Source organism: Penicillium angulare (genome assembly GCF_028827245.1).
Source record: "Penicillium angulare strain IBT 27051 chromosome Unknown utg000001l_segment0_segment0, whole genome shotgun sequence".
Classification (NCBI taxonomy): domain Eukaryota; kingdom Fungi; phylum Ascomycota; class Eurotiomycetes; order Eurotiales; family Aspergillaceae; genus Penicillium; species Penicillium angulare.
In genome coordinates this window covers 1,495,513-1,520,577 of record NW_026623160.1, presented here as the reverse complement: position 1 = coordinate 1,520,577, position 25,065 = coordinate 1,495,513, and the positions used below count along the sequence as shown (strand labels likewise).

General features: G+C 45.6%; 11 protein-coding genes across 11 annotated transcripts; 7 read left to right on the top strand and 4 right to left on the bottom strand.

Annotated features, from left to right (window-relative positions):
- Positions 1-1,931: 1,931 nt before the first annotated feature.
- On the bottom strand, positions 1,932-3,633 carry N7478_000523 (FAD-binding oxidoreductase; the record flags this gene model as incomplete). The annotated part of the gene is made up of 5 exons (XM_056916738.1): positions 1,932-2,096; positions 2,154-2,278; positions 2,354-2,975; positions 3,039-3,405; positions 3,461-3,633. 5 exons carry the CDS (start codon positions 3,631-3,633, stop codon positions 1,932-1,934), a joined length of 1,452 nt encoding a protein of 483 aa, XP_056784618.1.
- A 588-nt stretch (positions 3,634-4,221) lies between these two features.
- N7478_000522 (uncharacterized protein) lies at positions 4,222-5,121 on the bottom strand (the record flags this gene model as incomplete). Its single annotated transcript, XM_056916737.1, has 1 exon — positions 4,222-5,121. One exon carries the CDS (start codon positions 5,119-5,121, stop codon positions 4,222-4,224), a length of 900 nt encoding a protein of 299 aa, XP_056784617.1.
- Positions 5,122-7,338: 2,217 nt separating this feature from the next.
- On the top strand, positions 7,339-8,948 carry N7478_000521 (sugar porter family MFS transporter; the record flags this gene model as incomplete). The annotated part of the gene is made up of 2 exons (XM_056916736.1): positions 7,339-7,466; positions 7,520-8,948. Coding segments are annotated over 2 exons (1,557 nt in total), but the record flags the coding sequence as incomplete, so codon positions are not given.
- Positions 8,949-9,856: 908 nt separating this feature from the next.
- On the top strand, positions 9,857-11,187 carry N7478_000520 (uncharacterized protein; the record flags this gene model as incomplete). The annotated part of the gene is made up of 2 exons (XM_056916735.1): positions 9,857-10,303; positions 10,366-11,187. The coding sequence occupies 2 exons, from the start codon at positions 9,857-9,859 to the stop codon at positions 11,185-11,187; spliced, it is 1,269 nt and encodes a 422-aa protein (XP_056784615.1).
- Positions 11,188-11,359: 172 nt separating this feature from the next.
- N7478_000519 (uncharacterized protein) lies at positions 11,360-13,635 on the bottom strand (the record flags this gene model as incomplete). Its single annotated transcript, XM_056916734.1, has 2 exons — positions 11,360-13,062; positions 13,113-13,635. The coding sequence occupies 2 exons, from the start codon at positions 13,633-13,635 to the stop codon at positions 11,360-11,362; spliced, it is 2,226 nt and encodes a 741-aa protein (XP_056784614.1).
- Positions 13,636-13,841: 206 nt separating this feature from the next.
- N7478_000518 (uncharacterized protein) lies at positions 13,842-14,989 on the top strand (the record flags this gene model as incomplete). Its single annotated transcript, XM_056916733.1, has 5 exons — positions 13,842-13,895; positions 13,960-14,028; positions 14,085-14,231; positions 14,294-14,466; positions 14,524-14,989. 5 exons carry the CDS (start codon positions 13,842-13,844, stop codon positions 14,987-14,989), a joined length of 909 nt encoding a protein of 302 aa, XP_056784613.1.
- A 650-nt stretch (positions 14,990-15,639) lies between these two features.
- Positions 15,640-16,740, top strand: N7478_000517 (alkene reductase; the record flags this gene model as incomplete). Its single annotated transcript, XM_056916732.1, has 1 exon — positions 15,640-16,740. The coding sequence occupies one exon, from the start codon at positions 15,640-15,642 to the stop codon at positions 16,738-16,740; it is 1,101 nt and encodes a 366-aa protein (XP_056784612.1).
- Positions 16,741-17,008: 268 nt separating this feature from the next.
- Positions 17,009-19,292, top strand: N7478_000516 (uncharacterized protein; the record flags this gene model as incomplete). Its single annotated transcript, XM_056916731.1, has 3 exons — positions 17,009-17,014; positions 17,086-17,318; positions 17,372-19,292. The coding sequence occupies 3 exons, from the start codon at positions 17,009-17,011 to the stop codon at positions 19,290-19,292; spliced, it is 2,160 nt and encodes a 719-aa protein (XP_056784611.1).
- A 597-nt stretch (positions 19,293-19,889) lies between these two features.
- On the top strand, positions 19,890-20,988 carry N7478_000515 (ubiquitin domain-containing protein; the record flags this gene model as incomplete). Its single annotated transcript, XM_056916730.1, has 3 exons — positions 19,890-19,892; positions 20,062-20,793; positions 20,854-20,988. 3 exons carry the CDS (start codon positions 19,890-19,892, stop codon positions 20,986-20,988), a joined length of 870 nt encoding a protein of 289 aa, XP_056784610.1.
- Positions 20,989-21,849: 861 nt separating this feature from the next.
- N7478_000514 (uncharacterized protein) lies at positions 21,850-22,824 on the bottom strand (the record flags this gene model as incomplete). Its single annotated transcript, XM_056916729.1, has 1 exon — positions 21,850-22,824. One exon carries the CDS (start codon positions 22,822-22,824, stop codon positions 21,850-21,852), a length of 975 nt encoding a protein of 324 aa, XP_056784609.1.
- Positions 22,825-23,502: 678 nt separating this feature from the next.
- Positions 23,503-25,002, top strand: N7478_000513 (uncharacterized protein; the record flags this gene model as incomplete). Its single annotated transcript, XM_056916728.1, has 1 exon — positions 23,503-25,002. The coding sequence occupies one exon, from the start codon at positions 23,503-23,505 to the stop codon at positions 25,000-25,002; it is 1,500 nt and encodes a 499-aa protein (XP_056784608.1).
- Positions 25,003-25,065: the final 63 nt, after the last annotated feature.

Here is a 25,065-nt window from a genome sequence, read left to right as displayed (position 1 = left end):
GTGGACCCTAGAACCGACCCTATTAATGAGACACACAGTTCTCCGGATCCTGAGGACGTTCATCGAGACAATTCAGAATTGTCACTTATTAATATAAAATTATATAAAATTTGCCTCCGAGCTTATCGCAATCTCCTGACCACCGTACTAATTAGTGTTGGTACACACTAATATCCATCCATAATCTAGTACTATAGTGCTAGTGTCGCCTTTTTCCAGCCCCCCTGCTAACAAGCGAACGTAAAAATTTAATTTACTTGGTTATTAGTCGAGATAATTAAAACCGTTTTCAATACGTTCAAGCTCGTGTTGATGATTATGCAATATGCACGTTCGAGCGGCAAGATGGCGTGATCTTCAGCCATATTGCTAGAAATGGTGCGTTTAATTTTAGACAAAATTAAGTCGTTCAAAAACGTGATATTTTATATTTTATATGATTCCTTCATTATGTGGCAAACTAAGCGATCAGAGCCATCCGTATACTGTGGCACACTCTAGAGTGTAGCCAAGCAGTCAAGATCTGGCGGGAGGCGGGCCAAGACTCTCGGCAACGCTTAGGTATAACATCCTACCAATGATACACATGCGTTATACTCCGTAGTTGCATGGATATAGTAGTACATAAGAGCCGTTTTCTACTTTATTCTTTAGATAGTACGACGATAGTGTCGATCCTGATCTACGCCCGACTGCTTAGTAATCCTGGCTCTTTTAGGTCATAACCTTAACCTGCGTGCTCCACTTTCTGTTTGTAGCCGCAGACATTCTTTGGCTATCACATACTCTCAAGACTCGATCGTGACGTATTAAACATCCAAGGCCAAAACATCATTATCTGTCTGCACAATCAATCCTTATCAAATTAATGAGCACGGGTATCTAACTTCTATAAAATCTCAATCTTGCTTTCACATCTCCTATATGTACTCCTCATCATACCATCATGCCTTCCAGGGCGACCTAATACTATATATGCTATATTAACGATACCTAGAAACAACTTGAATCCATCCAGGATCCAAACTGGTACCATCGTCATGATACATTCAAATTTTTTGATATCGGAGTCACATATTCTCTCTCTTTCCTTCCTTTATTGTCTTCAAATTCAGCATGAATCATCAAGATGTCGCGGGATACTCTTCACCCATGATTCTCTCCAGTCACACATAAGAAACTTGAAGCTTCATTAGTGCTACTGAACTCCCGACAAAAAAGGAAGGAATGTTAGAACAGGTAGTACAGTTCAACTATCAACCACGTCAAGGACCTGGCTTCTTGAGTTTACTCGCTGGAGTCGAGTTGCAGATCAAGTTCCTATTCTTGGGCATTAAACATCGCGTGGTATTGATTGGACAAAGTGTTCAAACTGGGATGTGATCTTGGGGAATCAGCATCTGTTTGAGAAAAGACGGCGTTTTTCGTTGTTTTCGGCGTGTTTTTTTGTGTGTGTTTTGTCCTTGCTAGCATGTCTGGGAGGGTGTGATGGGATGAGAGAGTGCATCCATGCGTGGCGGTGATGCCGGGGAGGAATTCTGCCCGCTATCCGCTTAGGAAGATAGATAGTGAGAGCTGGGAGGTTATTCCTACCACCACCACCATCCATAGCGTGAAAACCAGCTGCTTTTCCCACGTTTTCTAGCCCCTACGTACGTACCCGACATGTGTCATCACATATATAGACCCACATGCCATACATAGCTTGGAGATCTGCTCTCTATGCCACTGATAATACCTGAGTGCTATTCTATCACCAGTAGAGGTGCCCCATCCATGGATCAGTTTATGCAGTCTTATTATCTCAAAAATCAACTCAGAATCTTTTCATTCTCAAACTTATCAAGATGAGTAGACTTCTAGGAAAGAAATTATCGTAGAGGCTACTGAAATTAATCATCCACACTCTATCTTCCCACCTCTCCTAGGACCTAAATTCTGCATAGATAGTTTCCAACTTCCTGCCATCTTTCACTTGCAACACACACATGACACCAGAAAACATCATCCGGATCAACAGCCTTCTTAATCTTGTGCAATCGCTCATAGTTCGATCCCCAGAACGCTTGTTGGAAGTTTGGCTCATCCCAATAGGCCTGTGCCAAATTAGCAAAAAGATATGATCAACGCATCAAATATAGTGAAAGTCAAACCTCGTTTAAATAGGCACCAGAATCAGGAACCAATCGCCGCATAGCTTCAACCTGCACATGGTTGATTTCATGCTCAACTGTGTCTCGCTCTCTTTCGTCAAGCGGCGTCCACGACTGGGATGTCACTAATGATTTTTGTAAGCACGTCTACTTTCAATGAGGAGTAATGTATGTAAAATTAAGTGCGGTTGTTGGCATACCTGCATGAATCAATGCATTCCTCCATGCAGGATTCACAGAATCACCACCACGCGGCTCTGCATTCCACACACCCTTGCCAGAAACCATATACAACCTGCCACCTGCATCTCCAAGAAATTGAATCAATGCATCCCGAAATTCACCTTTCTTTAGAGTCGACGGTGGTAGAAGACGAGATCCAACTACCTTATCTACGCCTGCTCCTTCGTCGTCTGCATACTTCATGAACATCTCATAGAATGTCGGGAAGATAGTCGACGATACTTCGGTTCTGAGTTGCTGATCATAATATGTCGCGTTGATGTGCTGTACGAATGGCTCTAGCAATTCTTCCAGTTCATGTTGATTGGTAGGGTTATACAGTGCGAACACAGCCTGGAAAGACGAATTACCCTGCCCACTTGTAACTCCCGCGGCACTGGTATTTGGGTAGATGTAGGTATAAGCGGCGACGTCAGAGTCAGCAAGAGCTGGGTATTGCGCAAGAAGATAGGAGATGCTGTCCCAGAATGAGGTTTCGTTCACTGGTGTTTCGATTGTAAAGTCATAGACTGCGATCGGGGTAGAAGGAACCGTCCGGATGGTGACTCTTGTTAAGATTCCATATGTGCTTCCGCCGCCCTGGATTTTGTATTAGAAGCTTGCTATGGTATTGGGGATAGAATGTTCGACGGGATAACCTACTCCGCGGACTGCCCAGAAGAGATCCTGATTTCTGCACTCGTTTGCCACGATGATCTTACCGGTCGGCGTCACCATTTCCACCTCATAGACCTGGTCAGAGCCTAGCCCATAGATATTCGATAGTGGACTGTGTCCTCCGCCAGTTGCGTATCCACCTAAAGTCACTTCTGGGCCCATGCCATCGACGGCAGTTAAGTTGTATTGATCGAGGTCGGAATATATGTCGCTAACGGAAGAGGCAGCACCGGCGGTTACAGCCGTGGTGTTGATGGTTATATCGCAGCCCTTTGGTGTGAAATTATCGTGATATTCAAAGTCGCCGGTCATATAGCGCGTCCATATGGAAAGGGAGTACGGAGCTGCGGATCTTGAATAAGTTAGATTTGAGCGATCACGAATAAATTTTGAGATGATTGATTCACCTCTTAAGATAGTCATGTCCAGAGGCTTTGACAGTAAGCCTTATGTTGTTCTTCCGCGCGAAGTCAATACCGAGTTTGACTTCTTTTGCAGATGTTGCGTTAACGACGTAGGTTGGGTACCCAAGTCCACTGCAAGGTGCAGAATTATCTGGAAGACAAGAGTCATTGTTCATGTTGTTCCAGGCCGTACTTATCGGGTCGTCTTGGTGGAATGCAAATGTATTCCAGGAGCGAGTGATATTGGCGCATGTCAAGTTGTAGCCAGTGTAGAGCGAATGGCATGCAAGTGCGGGCGGAGAAGGCTGCAACAAGCGGCCTGAGAGACTTGAGTTAAGCTCCCTCCATTGGGAGAAGCTAGGCCAGGATGCGTCATTGGGGGTTGATTTGCATGTCAGGTCATGAGCTGATGCATAATTCAGCAGGAGAATAAAACTAGCAAAAAATTGTAAAGGAGAAAGAACCCCCATTTCAATTATTTCTCTTTTAAAGAATAAGAACGAAAATGGCCAGAGAACGTCTAGATATTCTAAGATGTTTGTAGGTTCCAATTGGGATTTATATACTTCTCCTCTATACCACAAAAGCGGCAATGATCGGCGACCGAACTGCGAAAGCCGCAGTTCGGTTCTTGGCCCCTTCGGACAAAACGCCTGGCGATTGCGCAAATGTACTCCGTAGAGCGATATGCTTTAGAACTACATTCCTGCATCTGTTCTGCTCGGTGCTGAAAATTTCTTCGCCGGAATTTGTAAAAATAGACCTCAAAACTCAATGTCCATTTGTTCATCCCCGACTTGAAATAGATCGATGTACTTGTCCCATTCCTCCCACCACTCTGGATTTTGGGTATATGGAGCAATCGCTTGTTGACCTGATGTTGTTTCGAAGTCCACAGAGCTAGATAATAATGAAGGGTCTTTTGCCCTCACTTTGGGAATATTTGGAAGTCTCTCAGCAAAAGTCTCATTGACAGTCTTCCACTCTCGAACAGCCCGAGGCTCTCCAGTTCTCGGGTCAAGATTCCTCTGGCTGCAAGCATGAAAAATAGCGTCGAACATGACGGAAGCACCAAGCTTGTTCCGCACAACCAACCTATCCATACTCCCAACCGAAATCCCTTTTTTAAGAATATCCATAAGTGCCTCTATGTGAATTGCGGCACGAGCAAACTCTCTCCGTTTCGGAAATGACTGAAATATCAAATGGGCGTCTTTCATGCTTTCAATAGCATAGATATAGTTCTCCCCAGAGGAACGAGGAAATGTGGCTAGATACCGGAATAGTACTGTTGTTGCATGGAAAAGGGGTGTGAAGTATAGGTCAGGTTGATACTCCATATCTCCGGCCCTGTCTTCAATTTCGTTGACATTACTGATTTTGAAAACATGTATGAGGTGCGTCGCTGCCCGGTAGCTTTCTTGGAGATTTTTCAGGTGGTTGGCTTGGAATCTCGGGTCTTCTGTTAAGTCACGGGTCAGTGAATTAAATGACATTGAGACGACATATAATTTTGCAATGGCCCGTAAAAGATCCAACTTGGGTAAATTTTGTGAGTATTTCACATCAGATCCTTCGTAATGGATCTGGTCCAGTTGACTGAGAAATAGATGTGCAATTTTAAAATGGACATTGGGGTCCTCGATGTCAGCAAGGGTTTCCATTGCTGATATTTGAATTTTCAAGATCGAAAAGATGCTGCTTAGAGGTTTTGCAGAGCTGAGAGTCTCATTTAGTTTCGATAAAGTCTCAATGCTTCGATCAATAGACCTCATCTGCTGTTGCGTTGAGATAGGCATGGGCATTCCTGATACGAGTGCAACTCTAGATTGGCTATTAGTGCAAGCCTAATCTAAAAACTTTTCCTTAAACTTACATAGTGCCCACCTGAACGCAACCTAGCCAAGTCCGAGATTTGGTTTCATTTGTGACGTTGCTATCGGTCGAGGGAGCGAATCCTCGCCATTCACCTTCTTCAGTGTCTGGCTCAGAAATAGTATGACAATGAAGTTGCATTGCAGCATTGGTTGCCAGACCTATATAATTCCAGGCTGGGTTTTGTAGATATTGTGGCTGAGGGATCGGCCATAAGCAATGAAGCAATAAGGCATCAATTGTTTTGATGTGGTCGATTGCCTTATAAAGAACTTTTGCAAGAAGCTTTTCGACCTCAGGTATTAACTTGAGATAAATATCATGGAAGCTCTCATTCTCTTGACTAGAAACTATTATTATAGTCCAGAACAAGAGTGGGCTTTCCGTGAATAAATCGGACGGCAATAATGAAGGCTCGAGAAAGATCGCATACGGTCGATAATGTGCGTCAAAGCTGTTGGTCCAATTTAGTGAAAGATATAAAAATCAAGTCCTGGTAGAACATACTGTTGAAATAAAGCTACGATATCATTAGCTTCGACTTTGAGGTTCCCTAACTCATATGCCCAGGGTGCATCATTATGAGAGTGTCCAAGCCAGGATTTGGACGTATCAAGCATAGAATCACAAGGTACCGTAGTTCTTGTGGTTTTAAGAGATGCGCCCTGAGTATTAATATTGACAGAAGGTATACCAGCCGGTGCATGGTTTGTTCCTTCTATAGAGTGCATGGTGTGCAACTCATTGGTGATCTCCTCGGTGAGTCTAGGTTCCCAAGTTCAGTATTTTGGGCAAGGGACCAGGATAAAGCTCCTTACCGTCTTGTAGACACACGCTTAAAATGGGCATCAAACCGGCAATCAAACTTCCGCGATCTACACCGTGAGCAAGGCCCGTTCAAGGTCTTGCGTGCATCGCAAGCGACTTTGGCTTGTCTGCAGCGGGTGCAACTCTTGGCACGACTTGCTGGTTGCATTGCAGCAATTCGCGAGGTATCCCTTGTGCAATTTTCCAGCTCAGATCAATGATCAAATGAAAAAACAAAGCGACATCGCCGACACCGAGAATTAAAAGCTTGGTTTCTGCGTCCTTACGGTAGGATCGAAAGGGGATCATAGCGGTGCGATAGGCGGTAGAGGTTAACAAAGGGCCAAAGGGGTTTTTCCCCCGCTGGCCGCTATGATCCACCGTACATAGCATGATTAAAACTCTCTTACAATCATCGTCATCAACCACCCCGCGCTCCTTCCCTTCCTAGAAGAGAAACACCGAAAACGGGTTATATAATCAACTTTGTATAATAGTTATAAACCGTCATGTTTGATTGTTGATTATCATTTAATTTTCTAATTTACTTGTTAAAGAAAATCACTATTGAGGGGGTCAATTTATTCGGTCCACCCTCGAGCTTATAGCTATTGGCAGACGGAACGGAATTCCCCGCGGAGAAAAGCAATTAATCTATGAATCTATGACCCGCGTGGTAAAAATAAAATTCCCTGATTAAAAATTGAGGTTTAAATGGTAAACAAAGGCACAATGACTCGGAGATGTAAAGAAATCTGTGTATCAGAATATATCTACCTTATCTTGTTGGTATTCTCCTTGGTGTTAGTAAAGAAAAAAAAGAAAGAAAGAGAAAAGAGAAGAAAAAAAGGAACTGACCGGCTTAGATATCAGCTTTGTTGTTCCATAGTACATTGATGAGTGTATCGATGAATGAACATACGAATCTACCTTGCAGGGTTAGGGATGCATAACTCAAATTCAATTGACTCATGACTGAGCCCTGTCGCTTTGTACCTTGTGCCAACGAAAATATTCAAGAAGACCTAATTTCCTTGCCGCGGGACGAATCTCCAACATTCGAGACGGAAGAAAGTTGCCGTCTGGAGTCCCCGCAAAACAAGTGTCGTCTGGGGTCTCCGCAAAATGGATGAGAGCTTTAAAAGAGCAAAAACGCACAGTCTCAGGCTCGGAGGCTTGTTTGTATTTTCTAATCAGCCTATTCATTTACCATGTTCGTCGGGAGAACGCTTCGCCTAGCCCAGGTGCTACTCATTGTCGCTCCAACCTTTATCCTTTACGGATACAACCAAGCTGGGATCGGTCCCCTTTCCACTCTGCAGACCTGGTATCGTTGCCTTTCTTATTGTTATGAAAAAACTGTAGCTAACAGCTTACCAGGGTGCACACATTTCCGGAAATCGATTCAGTCAACACAACAGGGGAGTTACAGTCGCAGAATTCAACCAAAAAGGGCACTGTCATCGCTTCATTCCAGCTTGGAGCACTTGTCGGAGCGCTGTCATGCATTTATTCTGGTGAAAGATTGGGTCGCCGGAAACCCATCTTTATAGGAGCGATACTCACCATTGTCGGACAGGTGTTGCAATCCGCATCATATGGGATAATACAGTTTACCATAGGCCGAGTCATTCTCGGACTAGGTGTTGGGCAGTTTAGCGTCGCTGTACCAGTATGGCAAACGGAAAGCAGCTCGGCCAAGAATCGTGGGCAACATGTTGTTGTCGATGGTATCTGTATCTGCCTTGGATATGTGTTGTGCAACTGGATTGACTTTGGGCTTAGTATGACATCTGGCGACTTGCAGTGGCGAGTCCCGCTAGGAATATCGGTGATCTTTTCATTGGTCGTACTAGGCTCGGTATTTCTGATTCCAGAGTCACCACGATGGCTTGTCCTTGTAGGCCAGGTTGATAAAGCTACACATAGCTTAGCAGCATACAGAGGTCTTTCGCCAGATGACGAGACCGTTCGGGCTGAGATTGATGAAATCCAGTTATCTCTGGAAATGACTACTGGGTCTCCGAAGTCTTTGGTGCAGGAGGTGATATTTGGTGAAGATAAAGACCGTCTTATCTACCGTTTCTGCCTATGCATTGCTCTTCAATTCTTCCAACAGATGTGTGGAGGAAACCTGATTTCGACATATGTGTCTACGATATTTGCACAGAACCTCAAAATGAGCACCGAGCTATCTCAAATATTAGCAGCCTGCGCTCTAACGTGGAAATTTCTATGCAACTTCATCCCCTTTTTCACTATTGACCGCATCGGCCGTCGTAAAGTGTTTATGATAAGTGGAGCGGGTATGTGTGTATGCATGACGGTTTTGGCAATTACTAGCAGCTTTGGTACTACTTCTAAGTCGGCCTCTATTGCATCCGCTGTGTTTGTTTTTCTATTCAACACATTCTACCCGATTGGATTCTCTGGTGCAAACTTCTTATATTGCACCGAGGTCGCCCCTATACGCTTACGCGGAGCTATGTCTGCTATGTCAACTGCGAACCATTGGCTGTGGAATTTTGTTGTGGTCATGATCACACCCGTCGCCCTTGATACTATTGGGTATCGATACTACATTATTTATATTGTCATATCTGCCTGTATCCCCGTCTCGGTTTACTTATTTTACCCCGAGACGATGAACTGCAACCTGGAAGCCCTGGGCCATGTATTTCGGGATTCCCCATCTCCGTGGAATATCGTTGCTACAGCGCGTACTCTTTCGCAGAGAGAGGGGGCTGAATTAGATATGTGGATTGAATCCGAGGAAAAGGTTGTCGTTGAACAGAAAGAGAACGCATGAGAACGCACGAGAGTATGATGGTTTTTTTTCTAAAGATTTCTTGTTTTCTATTTCCGTGCTCTTTAAGACGGTGACATGATGTTTATCCTATTTCACTTGCATACGATAGCTTCGTATTACATACCTCGAAATGGACTTCTCTTGTATCCAAGCATTCAAAAAACCCTTATCCTCCAAGCTAGACAAATTCAATAGGCGTCAAAAGAATATTCCTCCCAATTATCTAGTTTTATATGATCATGTCCTCTACCCATTGCTTCCATTAACTCTCTCTGAAAAGTGCCTCTCGGCGGATAACTTCCACGGGTCACTACTTCCGCAGTTCGTACTAAATCTACCCACTTAGAAATCCCACTGCCTATAAAAGAAACGGCAGAATCCGAAAATTATTTTGACGGTCATCGCGAGGTAGCCATTCACCATAGAGGTGACCCAATTGTGGAAGACGAACCATGAAAACCAGATATATTGCAAAGATTTAGTAAATTAGATTATGAATTTGATCGGTTTTTAGTAGATTTACATAGTAATATCAATATTGATATATCTCGATATCATTAAATGTGTATGGTGAGGTCGATAAAAATATGTATTGTAACATAATATAAACGGAAATGAAGGACTTTGAAAACACCAGCTGTAGCAAAGGGTGGGATTTCTGATCCAGTGTAGTGGATCGCATCCGCGGAAGATCAAATGCCATGGGCATGGAGATCATGACGGCGGGAAACACGCGTACTTAGTTTTCCATTAAGATAGCACAAGCGAGTTGCTGAATAAAATATTTATTTATATATAGACAAGAAAAGTTCCGTTCATTATAGATCATTTACTCGAATAGTATTATCTGCTGAAAGCCCGCGCCCGAAAGATTGTTCATAGAAAACACCCAAAATTCGAACAGTACCATGACTACTAGCACGACTTCGGTTTCTACAGCGGGATCTTCCATGATTCAGAATGTTCATCACAATGGATATATTTCTTTATCAACAAGAAAGTCATTTCCATCCGTATGGATGAGATCGGGCACTTCAAAGGGTCTCTTCATCCACCAAAAAGTCCTCCCGGTATCCACCAAGCTCTGGGAGCCAATTTTACTATCCGCTATGGGCTCTGTGGGTGCAAACGCAAGACAGATCGATGGAGTTGGAGGTTCTACATCCACAACTTCCAAAGTAGCCGTGATTGCGAAATCTCAACGCCCAGGTATCGATGTCGATTACACATTTATCCAGGTGGCTCCTGATCAAGCCAAGGTCGACATGACTGGGAACTGTGGCAACATTGCCTCTGGAGTGGGACCATTTGCACTTGATGAAGGAATTGTAAGAGCAAATTCGGGCCAGTCAGAGGTGAGAATTTTTTATCATTGAACATATCTTTTGAAGTATAAATTATTGATCGGTATATATAGATTGATGTTCGAATCTTTAACACCAATACTGGACAGACAATCGTTGAAACAATCCAGATATCGCCAGATGGAAGGTTCCGAGAGGATGGTGATTATTCCATTCCAGGGGTTCAGGGAACGTCTAGTCCTATTAAGGTCGCATTTCTCAATCCTGGGGGTAGCATGACCGGTCGGATGTTCCCCAGCGGAGCACCAAAGGACACGCTCACTGTTTACTCTCCCTCTGTGGGAACCTTTTCTGTGCGGGTTAGCTTAGTGGACGCTGCGAATCCCTTCGTGCTAGTCGATGCATCTTCGATGTCTGCCAAAGACTACTTGCCTTGGATGGATCCAAATTATACCGAGTTCCTGTCTGTTGTCGAGGATATCCGCCGTACAGGAGCTGTGCGCTTCGGGCTTGCTGCAGATCTGAAGACAGCCGGACAAGTCCGAGGCACTCCGAAAATTGCGTTCCTATCCCCGGTGGCACAGGATGACATGGATGCCGATATCCAAGTTCTTGCTTTCACCATGGGAAAAGTCCATTCAAGTTTACAGTTGACTGGTGCAGTATGCATTGGTGCGGCTATGTCAATTCATGGAACTGTTGCATGGGACATTTCTGGTAAGAAAGAGCTTAATAGATGGCCGAAACACGGGATATCGGTTGAGGGGCAGGAAATTTCGGCTCCTTTACCGATGAGCATTAGACACCCAGCCGGTGTGATTAATGCAGAGACACGGCTGGGCCTCGATCTTGAAGGCCAGATCCATGTGGATAATGTAGCAGTTTTTAGGACAGCCCGTCGACTCTTCGAGGGTAATGTATTTTATCGGGGGTGAAAGAAGACAAATAATTATACATTGAATTTAGGCGCATGTCCAGTTTGGCTATTTTTATGAATCACGCTCATCTCAATTCATACCATATCTCAGTAACTTGAAAGTAGATGCATGCTCTGGCGTAGTACCACTCATTCTTCCACATGATGAAACGTATGTTGTGTTGGGTATATCAATCATATGGCATTCCGTTTCTAGGTGACCCATTGAACCCGAATAACATATCTTCATCAATGTACTCAATTGGAAATGCATCATCGTGAACGGGCAACATGGCCGGAGCTGAAACCCCGGGTGTGCCAAAAGGAACTGTTGCTGAGGCTGGAAAGTTGCTATTAGCGGCCTCGTGAAATTGCTGCGCTTCAGCAGGCTTGCCATTTTGCCGAATGAAGCTTTGTATGATCATATCCATATCCAACTCAGATACTTCTATCTCTGGGGTAACTTGAGTGAGAGCAGCTGGAGCCGTTGGACCCAGTAACCTGTCATTTTGAAGATTTCTCGGGTCCCTGGATTGTGGTATAGTACTTTCTGCAGCCTCAATATGCACATATCCACTCAGTTCCGAAGGGCTGTCGTTCAATTCCACCCCCATACGATCCATTAAATGCAGTATTACATTTTCAGCTCGTCGCACAGCATAGTTAGTCTCCTTATTCTTTTGAAATATGTCAAGACAGGTCCGCAGACTGGTATGAGCCTGACTTCCACCCTCTCTTTGCGCCGCCACGCGGACGTGTATCGTCGCCGCGACATATGTGGCGTATGATATCAGATATGGGGCTCGCCTGATTGAGAATGCGTGGTCATAAGCTCGAAGAAGATGGATAATGCGGTTTGCAGCCACCGTGCAAGTGGTGAAGGAGCTGACTGCTACCGATGGGTCTGTAGTGTGAAGATGCCCCTCGGCGACAAAAGGTCGGTGCAGGATAATTAATAAAACGTTATATAAGGATAGAAGTGAGAGAACATGGGGTGGTGGCGTGGCCTGGGTTGCATTATTGCTGAATTGAAGATGACCAGGAAGTCCACACTGCCAGCTGTGTAGTTGTGTATTCAACGTGGCCAAAGCAGCAAGAAGCTCATGTGGCGATTGATTTGAGCTTCTTTCCGAGTAAACTTTGTTCAAAATACCATTCAGGATCAAAGAAAGTTTACATAGCTCGGCGAACGTAGACACACTATAAGCGGGAGATCCAAGATACGACTGCACATCTGAGTATGCAAATGGCTGCCAATTTTCCAGCTCTTCAAAATGATCTAGAAAAGACAATGAAACTTTTGTATCAAAGTCCTGCAGGCTTGCAGGCCGGCCCTGATATAGCGCTTGGACCTTATCGACCACAAATGCTCCCCAGAATACACGACGGCGTATTTCCAGATCTTCATCCGAAAGTTGACGCATGTTTCTCAGCATCGTGGCATCCACGTGCATTCCCAAGTCAATAATCATTCGAAAGGCTGTACCGGCATATAACCACGCCGCACTTCGTTCATCACCTAGAGCAAATAGGGAGCTGGTCATTACTAGCAGTGCCTGTATTGTAGTGATCTCACTGCGATCGAGAGCACTTCCGAGGAGTTCTTTGACTCTCATGCGAAAAATCCATCCCGCTGTCCGGGCATCGTTTGGGTCTCGACGTACCTCGGGTCGATTACTGAACTTCGAAGCTCCAAAGTATATTGCATTCAAGAGGAGCTTAGAAAAGTGAGGCCCATTATTGGCCATATCACGCATAAAAGCTGGGCGATAGGTGATCAAGAAAGAGTGGTGCTGGCGGTTCCAATGCAACGACAGTAAGTGCATGCCTAGCTCTGGGTCGACTCCATCAAAGTCCAGCTTGCCCTCCCGCATGTTCATTATCTCCAATTGCCCTACACCATAATTAGGCTTCATGTATATCACATGGAGAAAGTTGACCTACGCTGATAAGCGGCTTCCCCCATCAACCGCTTTTTAATATGCTCCACGGGGACCTGAGGATCGGTCAGCCGCATCTGGCTGCGTCTGTCCATCGGCGCATCGTCAAATAAAGTGCTCGTGAGCCCATGATAGCTCGAATCGCCATTGGCAGAAATAAATATTCGCGATACAGCAGACCGACTCTGATCAGCTTCTGATCGTCTTACGACCTCCTCGACGGACGATTCTTGCATTTCAATTTGCGGCTGATCCTCACTGGCTTCCGCGGATCTACTTCCTTCTTCCGACTGAGCCTCAATGGCAGCCAGTCGCTGGTGCAGCTGATAGTTCTCTGCCTCTAAACGAGAAAGGCGTGCCTTGGACGGCCTTGGCTTTTCCGGGCCCGTTATGTAGACGCATTCTTTTCCATGCCCTTTGCAACTCGAGCAAGTCGGCTTCTCGTTATCGCAGCGCAACTTCCTCTGCTTGCAAAACGCACACGCCTTAGCAGCTCTGCGGGCCCTGGACGCAGTTGTGCCTCCCATGGATAAAAATTGTTCAAAATGTTTGACTCCGGTCAGAATCCGGGAGGAGCGGATTCCCGAGTTCGGCTATATAATTATTTTTCTCCGCGGGAAGTTCTGTTCCGTCTGCCAATAACTTTAACTTCGGAGTTGGACCGAATAAATTAACCCCAATCGCGATTTTCTTGACCAAAAAATTCAATCTTCAAAATTAAAATTTGACAGTCATGGAGGCAAGTAATACGCCTCCCTCCGGGACTGCTGTCGCAAACGCACAAAAAGTAAATGTTTCCCTTCAAGTCCAGGAAGCCTTAGTTAGGAGCGAAGTATGCTAACCACCTGTAGCAACGCACCCCGCAGTGGGTCTCATTAGTTGCAGGAGGAGTGGCAGGGGGTGTGGAAGCAGCAGTCACGGTAACACGCCTGATCACAAATCTATGAATGATAATCCAGAATACTAAAATCTCTAGTACCCTTTTGAATATTCAAAAACTCGTGTGCAGCTCTTACAACATGGCGTCGAAGCCGGTCCCTCAAATCCGCTACGAGTAATCCTTCAGGTTGCTCAAAAAGAAGGGACTGGAGCATTGTATACTGGATGCTCCACTCTTGTCATTGTTAGTCTTTTATCGCGATGGTGAAATATTGGGAAGCATTTAACACTTTTCACACGATATAGGGCACCACCGCGAAAGCAGCCGTGCGCTTTCTATCATACGACACTATCCGGAATTCCTTGGCCGATGATCGTGGAACACTTTCTGCAGGACGTGGCATTTTGGCCGGAATGGTTGCTGGTGCCGTCGAGAGCTTTGTGGCTGTCACGCCAACTGAAAGAATCAAGACTGCCTTGTTAGTGAATTATCCCCGATAATCGTGAAGAGAAGCTCATTAAACACTCGTTGGTAGAATTGATGATGCGAAAAATGCTCGACAATTTCAATCCAGCTTACATGCCGCCACTATATTAGTTCGGGATCACGGTCCCCGTGAACTATATCGCGGCCTCGTCTCTACCACAATCAAGCAATCTGCTACATCTGCTGTGCGTATGGGAACATACAATATTCTTAAAGAAGTCGCCAAATCGCAAGGTGCCGCGCCGAGTGTATACACAAATTTCAGTATGGGAGCATTGGCGGGTGTGGTGACGGTCTATGCTACTCAACCGTTTGATACAATCAAGACGCGAGCCCAGAGTGTTCAGGGAGCTGGTATTGGCGAGGCCGTTCGTAGCGTGCTCCGCGATTACGGAATTCGAGGTTTTTGGAAAGGCAGCTCTATGCGATTAGGCCGATTGTTACTGAGTGGTGGCATTGTTTTCTCCGTATATGAAGAGGTAGCAGCTTTACTTCCACACTCACCTTACAAATAGTCGACCAAATACTCTCAGTGAAGAAAAAAATCATAGATCGTCGAAATTTAGATTCAGAACGGCGAATGAGATACTCTCATAATATTTAAACAATTCATATCTATCTAGAAGTCAAGGAACCTCCACAAGAAAATATGACTCTATATGTCAGACTGTGATGCTTATGTTTGAAGCAAAACCAATTTCTTCTCTTGCTAGCTTCCAAGCCTTTGATAGCATGAGGCTTGTAGAAACAAGTTCAACTGTCTTATGGTAAATCAAGTCCTCGCCATGAAAGATTTGTTGATTTTTCAATCTCATTATTCTTTCTTAGTCATCCTTTTTTCTCTTTTCATCTCCTTTTATCGTTAGTCAATGTGTGTTCATGTACTTACTGTACATGTGTCGATCTGCCGTCTTATCTGCCGTGATTCTTGCTTAGAAATAAAATGTTTGTGGCAAATTATGGATCCCTTTTTTCATTGCGGTATACAGTATCATCTCCAACCCAATCACGGCGATTCTGCGGCCCTGAAGAACCCCACAGAGGTGATTATTAATTCAAGTTATTTGGCGTTTTATGTCAAACTATATATTCTTTTTTTTCAAGTTCTACATTCAAGCCAAATACCCCAATAGCTTGTGTCATTCGTCACATATCTCAATTAAAGATGAGCGCAGAGTCACCTCTCTTTAAGCCACTACAGGTGGGCCCAGTTACCCTGGGCCACCGGATAGCAATGGCTCCGCTGACTCGATTTCGAGCAGACGATGATCATGTTCCTCTTCCGTTTGTCGCCGATTACTACTCACAGCGAGGTTCGTTCCCTGGGACTTTGCTAGTGAGCGAGGGAACCTTCATCGATGCTCGTGCTGGTGGAGGACCCAACATTCCCGGCATTTACAATGCTGCACAGATAGCAGCTTGGAAGAAGATTACAGCTGCAGTACATGCCAAGGGATCCTACATATTTTGTCAACTCTGGGCTCTCGGTCGCTCTGCTGACCCTTCCATCTCCGAAAAAGAGGGCATTGAGCGACTGAGCGCAAGTGCGATTCCAGAAGATGAGACCAAATTACCAGCGAAAGCGATGACAGAATCTGATATCACGGATTTTGTGAACCTTTATGCCCAAGCAGCAAAAAATGCTATCGAAGCGGGTTTCGATGGTGTCGAGCTGCACGGTGCGAATGGCTACCTCATCGACCAGTTCATCCAGGACGTCTCCAACAAGCGAGAGGACGGATATGGAGGATCAATTGAAGCACGATCTCGCTTCTGTGTCGAGGCAGTTCAGGCAGTGGTCAATGCGATTGGCGTTCATCGTACAGCTTTACGTTTGAGTCCCTGGTCGACTTTCCAGGGCATGGGCATGGCGAACCCAGTGCCTCAGTTTACCCATTTAATCAATCAACTCCGCACTCTGGACCTAGCCTATATTCATTTAGTAGAGTCTCGGGTTTCTGGAAATACGGACATCGAAAGCAGTGATAGTCTGGATTGGGCGATTAAAGCCTGGGGTCCTGAACGACCTATCCTCCTCGCAGGTGGTTTCAAACCTGCCACTGCTAGGAAAGTGGTTGAGAAGGACTATTCTGGTTATCAGGTTGTGGTGGTCTTTGGTCGCTATTTCATTTCTACTCCAGACCTACCATTCCGTATAAAACACGGCCTCGATCTGGAGCAGTACGACAGAACTCAGTTTTATAAGCCCAAGTCACCAGAAGGGTTCATTGACTACCCTTTCAGTGCAGAATTTTCGAAGATTTAAAATGTATATTACATCATGATCTGAATATATCAAATAGAAATAGGCACTACTACGCCAACTCACAACATCTGAATACTTATACGGTAACTTTTAGCCACAGTCAACTAAAAGCCCGAGGCAGGGCATGATAAGATTTCAAGTTGAAAAAGCGATACCCATTAAATTACTACTTCAAAAACACTCAGCCAAGCTTACAAAATATGGCCATTAATCTCATGTTGTGATACGTTGCGATGAAGAATCTTGAGATTGTCCCTCTATACTTCGCATGGCCGTGATTGGCTCCAGCTATCGGTGTCAGTGCCAAGACATCCACCTCCGCCGCGCTAATCTCCGCGAATCAAGAACATCTTCATCTTCAAATGTTGTCTCGAAAGCATGGCCGCAAAGCGTCCTCGCGCCGCCTACGAGGCTGATCTGTCTCATTCACCCTATGCTTTCTTTGGAACTCCTCTACCACCCCTAGAGGAAGGATCGCGTGACGATGGCTCCTACCAGCCCATCTGGAAGCAGGAGGTGACCGACGAGCGGGGGAGAAAGAGACTCCACGGTGCTTTTACCGGTGGCTTTAGTGCAGGGTAAGCTTTATTCTCCTCGGTATAGCGCATGTACACCATCTAACATCTCAAAGGTACTTCAATACGGTTGGCTCGAAAGAAGGATGGACCCCTGCGACGTTCGTCTCGTCACGTCAGAATCGCGCCCGAGATGCCAAAAAGGCCGAACAACGAGCGGAGGACTTCATGGATGAGGAGGATCTAAGAGAACAGGATGAATCGCGCATTTTGAATACAACGGAAGGCTTTGCGGGGTTTGGTTCAACAGAGGCGGATCCTACGCGCAGAGCAGGTTTCATGGACTTGCTCAAGACGGGCGGAGAGACCATGGGAGTGAAGCTGTTAAAGAAAATGGGCTGGAGGGAAGGGCAGGGCATTGGGCCAAAAATTCGACGCAAAGCTGATCTAGGGGAAAAAGCTACGACGGGCGCATCGGAGGAGACATACCTTTTTGCACCGGAGAATCCGCCGATGGTCGCGTTTATACGAAAGAAAGATCACAAGGGCTTGGGTTTTCTAGGTGAGACACAGCTCGAAAAGCCTAGCGAGGAAAATAACGACGAAGAGGAAGAGGATGACTCTTTCTTTGGGGATCGTTTGTCGAACAAAAAGAAACCTGCGAAGAAATCTCAACAACGCAGTGGATTTGGCGTGGGTATTCTCAATGATACAGGATCGGATGATGAAGACCCTTACTCGCTTGGCCCACAGATTTCATATAATAAGAGCATTGGCGGCAAGAAGAAGAAAACAAAAGAGGCGAAGCCAACAAGCGCATCCTCAAATCCGCTACTCAACGCCAAGCCCGTTTTTATATCTAAAAAGGTCGCTGCAGCTCGCAGTGCTGGGGGGTTCAGAAAATGTCGTGACGGAAGATTACCACTAGATGGATTCGTTTTGGCGGATAGTCTGTCCGGCTTGTCGATCTCGGACAAAAAATATGAGCCTCCACAAATTCCTGAGGGCTGGACATCCTGCAGAAAACCCACAACTGAAGGTGCATCATATATTTCTACGGCAGATGCGGCAAAAGCTTCTACTCTCAATCCCACCTCCAGAGCTGCAGCTCTGGGCGAGACTCAATTACCAGGAAAATCAATCTTCGACTGGATGACACCAGAGGCCCGGGAACGGATTGCAAATCTCACTGGAAATACAAATCTACCACCAGCAATGAGTGAAAAGGCCCCGAAGGGATACGAATTATCAGAAGCCGACCGACGAAGGGATCTCTGGGATCTTGTTCCAAATTTAGACAAACAGACAGCTGTTCAAGCCTTAACTCGAGGTGTCAGTGGTTGGATGCCTTACTCAGAAGATGAAAACAAACGGTCTCGCTATCGGACCTTTATCGAAATTCGTGCTGGTCTTCGCGATACTCTACCAGACCGAGTACCGGGTTCTAGCACCGATGAATGGGTGACCGAGATGAATGAGTTTGCTCGGGCAGCCGAAGTTTTCAAGCCCATGTCCGGTGTCATGGCATCCCGGTTTACATCGGCCTCTTCAGGGCCCAAGATTGCATCCGATGCACCCGACTCATCGGATTCCCCTGTTAGTCGACCCTCCGAGAAACTCGATGATCCCGCGGTGGCTGCCGCCAAAGTTGGTATGTTCGGGCAATTGACTCGAAGTACGACTACCTTCTTTCCTACGAGATTGCTCTGTAAAAGATTCAATATAAAACCCCCCGAGCATGTTCAGCTTGACCCTGGCGTTTCTTCTGGAAGTTCGAAAGGACCTGGCACTCGCTTCCAGTCTGGTGGGTATCAGACTGACGCGGGGCCTAAAGATTTGGTTTCACAAGAGGTGATGAACATGATTATGATTGAGTCAGGGCGTCAGCCCGTCCCCGGCTCGGGTGAAGGCAGCGCCCAGTCAAAGCCTGCGCCACCACCGGTGGAGCCTGAGCATAACGAGGCCATCGAGGCAGAACGACCAGGTGATGATATCTTCAAAGCAATTTTTGGCAGCGATGATGAAGATGAAGAATAAAGTTAATAAGTTACCTATTTTTATCTTATGTAAGCAAGGATACACAAACGTATAACTATGTACCAGGATCAGGCAGCCCAATCAGTGTATTTATAGCCAATCCAACTACAGCCGGGACAAGGAACAGGATGGAGTAAGCCCAAATGCTTAGTCCAAAGCCTAAGACTCGTGGAATGTCTCGACCGGTGTTTCTTCACCCACTTTTCTGTATATTTCTCAAGGAATATTTACTTAACCTGCACTATATCCTCATCGTTTTCTGCCACTCTTCACCGTAATCTTCTCTGTTGCTATACATTAAGATCGCTAAGATAAAAGCCGGCCATACAGTGTAATATTATTGTATCACAATAATGATATAGCGATATTATGATAAACAGCCCTATCTTTTAGAGACTTGCCATTGAATTCTCTCCGTCGGATACAATAGGTATCAATTAATATCTTTTGGTGTACTCTAGGACTTATCCTCAAGGACCCCAAGCTCTCTGCTCTAGTGAGAGCCTCTCAATAATTCCGCGGGCGACTCGACCCACCCCTCTCCGTCCGCATCTTCCCCTCTTCCTAATTGTATGGAGCGCCGGTGTTGTCTACAACATGGTAAGTACTTGATCTATACCAGACTATGTTTTTTTTCCAGCGTGAACAAGGAAAACCTTGAAAAGGTTGCATCTTTTTCCTGCATCTCAACGTACCACCTGACCCCAAATTCCGATCTCCGCACCTCCTCACGTCCAACAAAGAAAAAACAAGATCTAACTAATTACAGGGCTGCTGTGCCTCAATCCAATCGCGTGATAACCACGACACCTCACAAGACTCTCCCTCTTCAATACAAGAGCACATCGCGCAACCCGACCAACATGACTCTAACCCGCCACCCCGTCGCACGACCAACCTCCCATTAGACCAGCACTACAATACCCCCGTCCGCCCACACATATGGAGTAGCAAGCATCGCATCTGGACGCGCGTCGATCTTGACCGTGAACGGACCGAGTTCTTCGATACTCGCGTCACAGGACGCCCGGAGATCTGGGCCGCACTCTCAACAGCCATCTCCCTCATTCAAGAAGGCGAAACCGCAACAGCGCAAAGCATCATCGATGCAGCGGGCGTAACTGTTCCAACGGGCGATCTATGTGAGGGATGCTACGATGAACAAGGTGTACTGTATCGGCTTCCGCAGTGCATTGTGAGTGATCCGAGCAATATGGTTGAGGAGTCACGGGCGCGGTCGAAGCAAGCCGTTGATTCGGGACAAGAACAAGAAGACGGACTTTCGGATGGAAAGCTGGCTGTGGATGATGCGTCGGGGGATGAACTCATACAGTCTGCTGCGGATGTGGAGCGGCGGAGAGACGAGAAGGGGAAGACTCGTGAGCGGGATTTAATCCGCGTGGTAGCTAGGTTGAGTGATGGTGGTCGGGACCTGGTGCTGTTGGTTGGTAAGAGTCAGAGCGTGGGTTTTCTGGCGAGAAAGGTGCAGGAGAAGGCTGATGTGAGTGTGCTGGTTATGTTTATGTTGATTCACTGGTTCTTGAACTAATTGTGCGCGAAGGTTCCGATGCACCACCAGGTTCGCATTGCCTATTTAGGTCATATGTTGAAGGAGAACAAGTCCTTGGTTGACCAGGGCTGGCAGACTGGTCATGTTATCAATGCCCTCGTTGCTTTTCAGGCCTCAAGATCATGATCATGGCTATTGATTGCACTCATACTTGCACCCTTATGGTTTGGTTCAGACCGATCATACTTGATCGATCTCTGTCTTCTATCTTTCGTGTCTCAGATCTCCCCTTTATAGCGTTGTGGCGTTTATCATCTCCTCTTTGCACAATACCCCCTGTTCAATTTTGCATGGCTTCGCGCTGCGACGCTTCGACATATGTTCTCTATTTAGCATGATGATCTTCTTAGGAATAAGAAGCAACCATTTGTCTAATAATATATCTCATCCAACCAATTCGTACCATAGCAGGAGAAGTGTGTATTATGCGCCAACGAGTAAAAAAAAAGGACTCAACAGAATAAATTGGCATTGTACAGATAGACAATTAAAGCAAAAAGAAATGCATCATCCGTGAATCGAACACGGGCCTCGTCGATGGCAACGACGAATTCTACCACTAGACCAATGATGCTAGTTCATGTAGTGGATCTTGATCCAAGGCTATTAAAGGCTATTCAAAGATAACAACACACTATCAGGCATCCTGATCGTAGATTTTAAGTCACTGTTCATTAAAATTGTGTAGGAATACATGCTTGGCTCATTTTATCATCACTTCTCATGAGATTACTAATACTTAACAATCATCATATGTTTTCCCCCAAGGATCCATGGATATGTCTTAATTACCTAGGTATTTTCAGGGCTCCAAAATGTAGCACAATATATATTAACCTTGCAAGTGTGAAGCGGTCTCTTCCCTACTTATTCCTGTCGAATTCCAATGTTTCACAAAATGATTATCTTCAAGTTGAACCTGAGAGGCCAGACTAAACGCGGGTCACTGGAAATACTATAAATACAAACCCAGACAAATCCCACCCCTTAAAAATTATCCAGCTTGAAGTCCACCTTCTCCTCATCGCGAGCAACCGCATTAACAGTCCAATTCCATAAATCTTCCTGCTTTTCCTCATCATAGCTATCCTTACTAGACTCGATCTTCTTCTTACCCTCGAAATAAGCACCGCTTACACCTTCAACATCCGACCCAACAGCTAATATCGCCAATGCCTCTCCCGATTCCTGAGCCGTATGAATATTTGGTGAAATAAGCAGTCGCAAAAGGGGAATAAGACGCGGCAAGACTCGAAACCAAAGGAACTTTACAAATCCGTTCGCTTCGCGTGCAAGTCCGGTACCAGGCATCAAGCCAGGATCCATCGTGGTAACAGTCCAATGTTTTCCGGTTTTCGCATTTATTTTCAAGAACCGACGATGCAGTGCATACATGTAAAGCACATTGGCCAATTTGGTATTTGTGTAATGCTGGCGACCATTGCTGCTCGTGTGTTTCGAAGTTGGAGATGCGAGTTCTTCCGCAGTGTGGTAAAAAGCATCAGGCAAGCCTGACTTCTGTGCGGGATCATGCGTGCCGCTTCCCGTGATGACGACTCGAGCTGTGTCGGCAAGATGGGGTCTGAGGAGAGAGAACAGAAGTGCATGTCCTACATGGTTGATGCCGAATGTCTTTTCAAACCCATCCTCGGTGTATTCTGCTGCACCGGGAAATTGGAGAGCGGCGTTGAAGACAAGCGAGGAGATTGGTAGGAGGTTTTTCGATTCCCAGTTCGTCACAAATTTACGGATTTGAGAGAGACTTGAGAGGTCAAGTTTCATGAATCGGATATTAGAGCTGTTAAGCTGCTTATTGATTCTCTCTGCGGCGCCGTTGTCGGTTCGTGAGGCGATGATGACTTCGTGAGTTGGACATTCGCGGGCTATTGCTAATGCACACTGATACCCTAGTCCGATGGTGCCACCAGTCACTAGGATACTGGATTGAAAGCTTTTTGACATGTTGAAAAATTGGTCAGGGATCTTGAGATTCAAGATATTATTCAAAGACTTGTGAAGGAGGTAGGTAGAACCGCGATAGGACCAACGCGAATGTCTAAATATTTATACATTTTAGACCCGCCGATCAATGATAATAAATCTCATATTCGGCCAGAATATCACCCCGACGGAACGAAGTTCGAATACATCTAGTCCTGTAAAAGCTAGTCTTGGTAGTCAAATCGCGTCCATCAAGGCGATATAGAGCTATCACCGGGTGTAAAACATTTTCTAAATAGAACGGGACCGGCGAAATGAATCCGTGTGATTGGACCAAGTTCAAGGCAGACAAGTTCTATCTGATTTGCTCGGATATAATGGGCTTACGAATTCTTTATGACCGTGTTTGAGACTTAGCTCGTGGGGTTTCATGCCTTGTGACTCCACATTTGGAAGATCGGTTTTAGCGAAGAACGGCACCGCTGGATATATGAGGTATAATTGGCTGTTATATGCTAGCTCAGACCCACTTTAGAGCGTTGGTCAGCCTCGATATTCCTGCTCACTTCTTACTCCCTCCTCCTTATTTTTGTCCATTTACGAAATATTGGCTACTGGAGAAAAGAAGCCCATAGAAACCGTTTTTAAAATCCGCCCGATTGATTACGCGACCTGGTTTGATTCGAACTTCAGGAGAAAATGCCCGCCGTGCGGAGTGGGGATTCGCTCCAATCCCGATCCGCCACTAGGTCTAAGGATGCGCCTAACAAAAATCTCCCTTCGCCTCCGGAGCTCCTCAAATACTTTCCTATATACGAAATATTAATTTGCACGGCTTGCCGGCATGCCATCAAGCCGGGAGGCGTTGCTCGGCACTTAAAAGATATCCATCGTCTCCAAAACGAGCAACGACGTCCATACACTTTATATGCAAGCAACTTTGCTTTGAAAGCCCCCGAGGATGTATCAAGTCCCCCAGATAATGAATTTCCGATGCCATATCTCCCCCTTGAACAGGGATGGAGATGCCGGGCACCGGGCTGCGATTATCTGTGCGCTTCCATAAAACGAATGGAGACCCACTGGCCTTCCAAGCACGGATCTAAAGGAAATCCAAGTCATGATTGGACACCGGCGCCTTTACAAACTTTCTTCAGAGGCAATTCGCTGCGCTATTTCACCACCGATGGCCCCAATCAGTTGAAGCCAAGCTCACAAAGCCTCCCAAATGCATCGGGCTGTATTCAAAAGATGCGGCACAGCTATAGGCTAGACGCCGTCGACTCTTTAATGCTAGAGCACTATTTCTATTCATCATATAAAAGCTTCTCTAAAAGAAATCAGACAGAAAAAGTCTGGCTTAATGTTGTTGCAGACCTTGCATCTTGCCATCAGTTTCTGATACATGGTATCCTGGCCTGTACAGCACTGCATATGGCGCATATATACCCGCTTCAACGTGAACTGTACGTTCTACGAGCCTATACCCACCAAGATACGGCACTCCCACTCTTCCGGGGTGAGCTCGAACACCCTACGCCCCAGAACTGTGATGCAATAATGGCATTTGCATATTTGCTCGTCGTATTCTCTTTCGCAACGGAACTTGATAATGGCCAAAACTCCCTTCTCCTGATTAATGACACGGCAGATGGTCCGAAAGAAAATAAATTTATTCTTCCTCAATGGCTTCACTTTATTAGAGTCGGCTGTGAGATGCTGGATCAGGTCTGGGAGCAGATTGAAAGGGGACCGGCGTCTGCTTTGGCTGATGCATGGGAAATTGAGCTTGATGTTGGTGATAGCAAGATTCCTTATCTAGAAAAGTTTATGTGTTTTATCCCAGAAGATGGATCTTGGTCGGAGAAGGTCATTTCAGTTTATCGGGATGGAGCAAGCATCTTGGCTGATGCGTTTGCTTATATGAAGTCTGAGACTATCAAGCCTGACGTGAGCACATGGAATATTCTGGGTCTTTGGTGTGTGCGTCTTGATAATGAGTTTTATGATTTGATCTTTGTGAGACATCCTGGAGCATTGATTCTTCTGGCTTGGTACTGTGTTATTATGAAGCGGATGGAATTGTGTTGGTATTTTGGGGGAAGACCGGCAAGATTGATTGCTTCTATTACAGATGCACTCGATACAAGGTGGCACCCCTGCATTAAAGATGCTGCAGATCAAATTTTAGGCTCTTAAGAGCTGTTGGAGCCTAAATTAGATGGCTACATGTCTTCATACGTCTTTTTTAGCTTCCCTAAT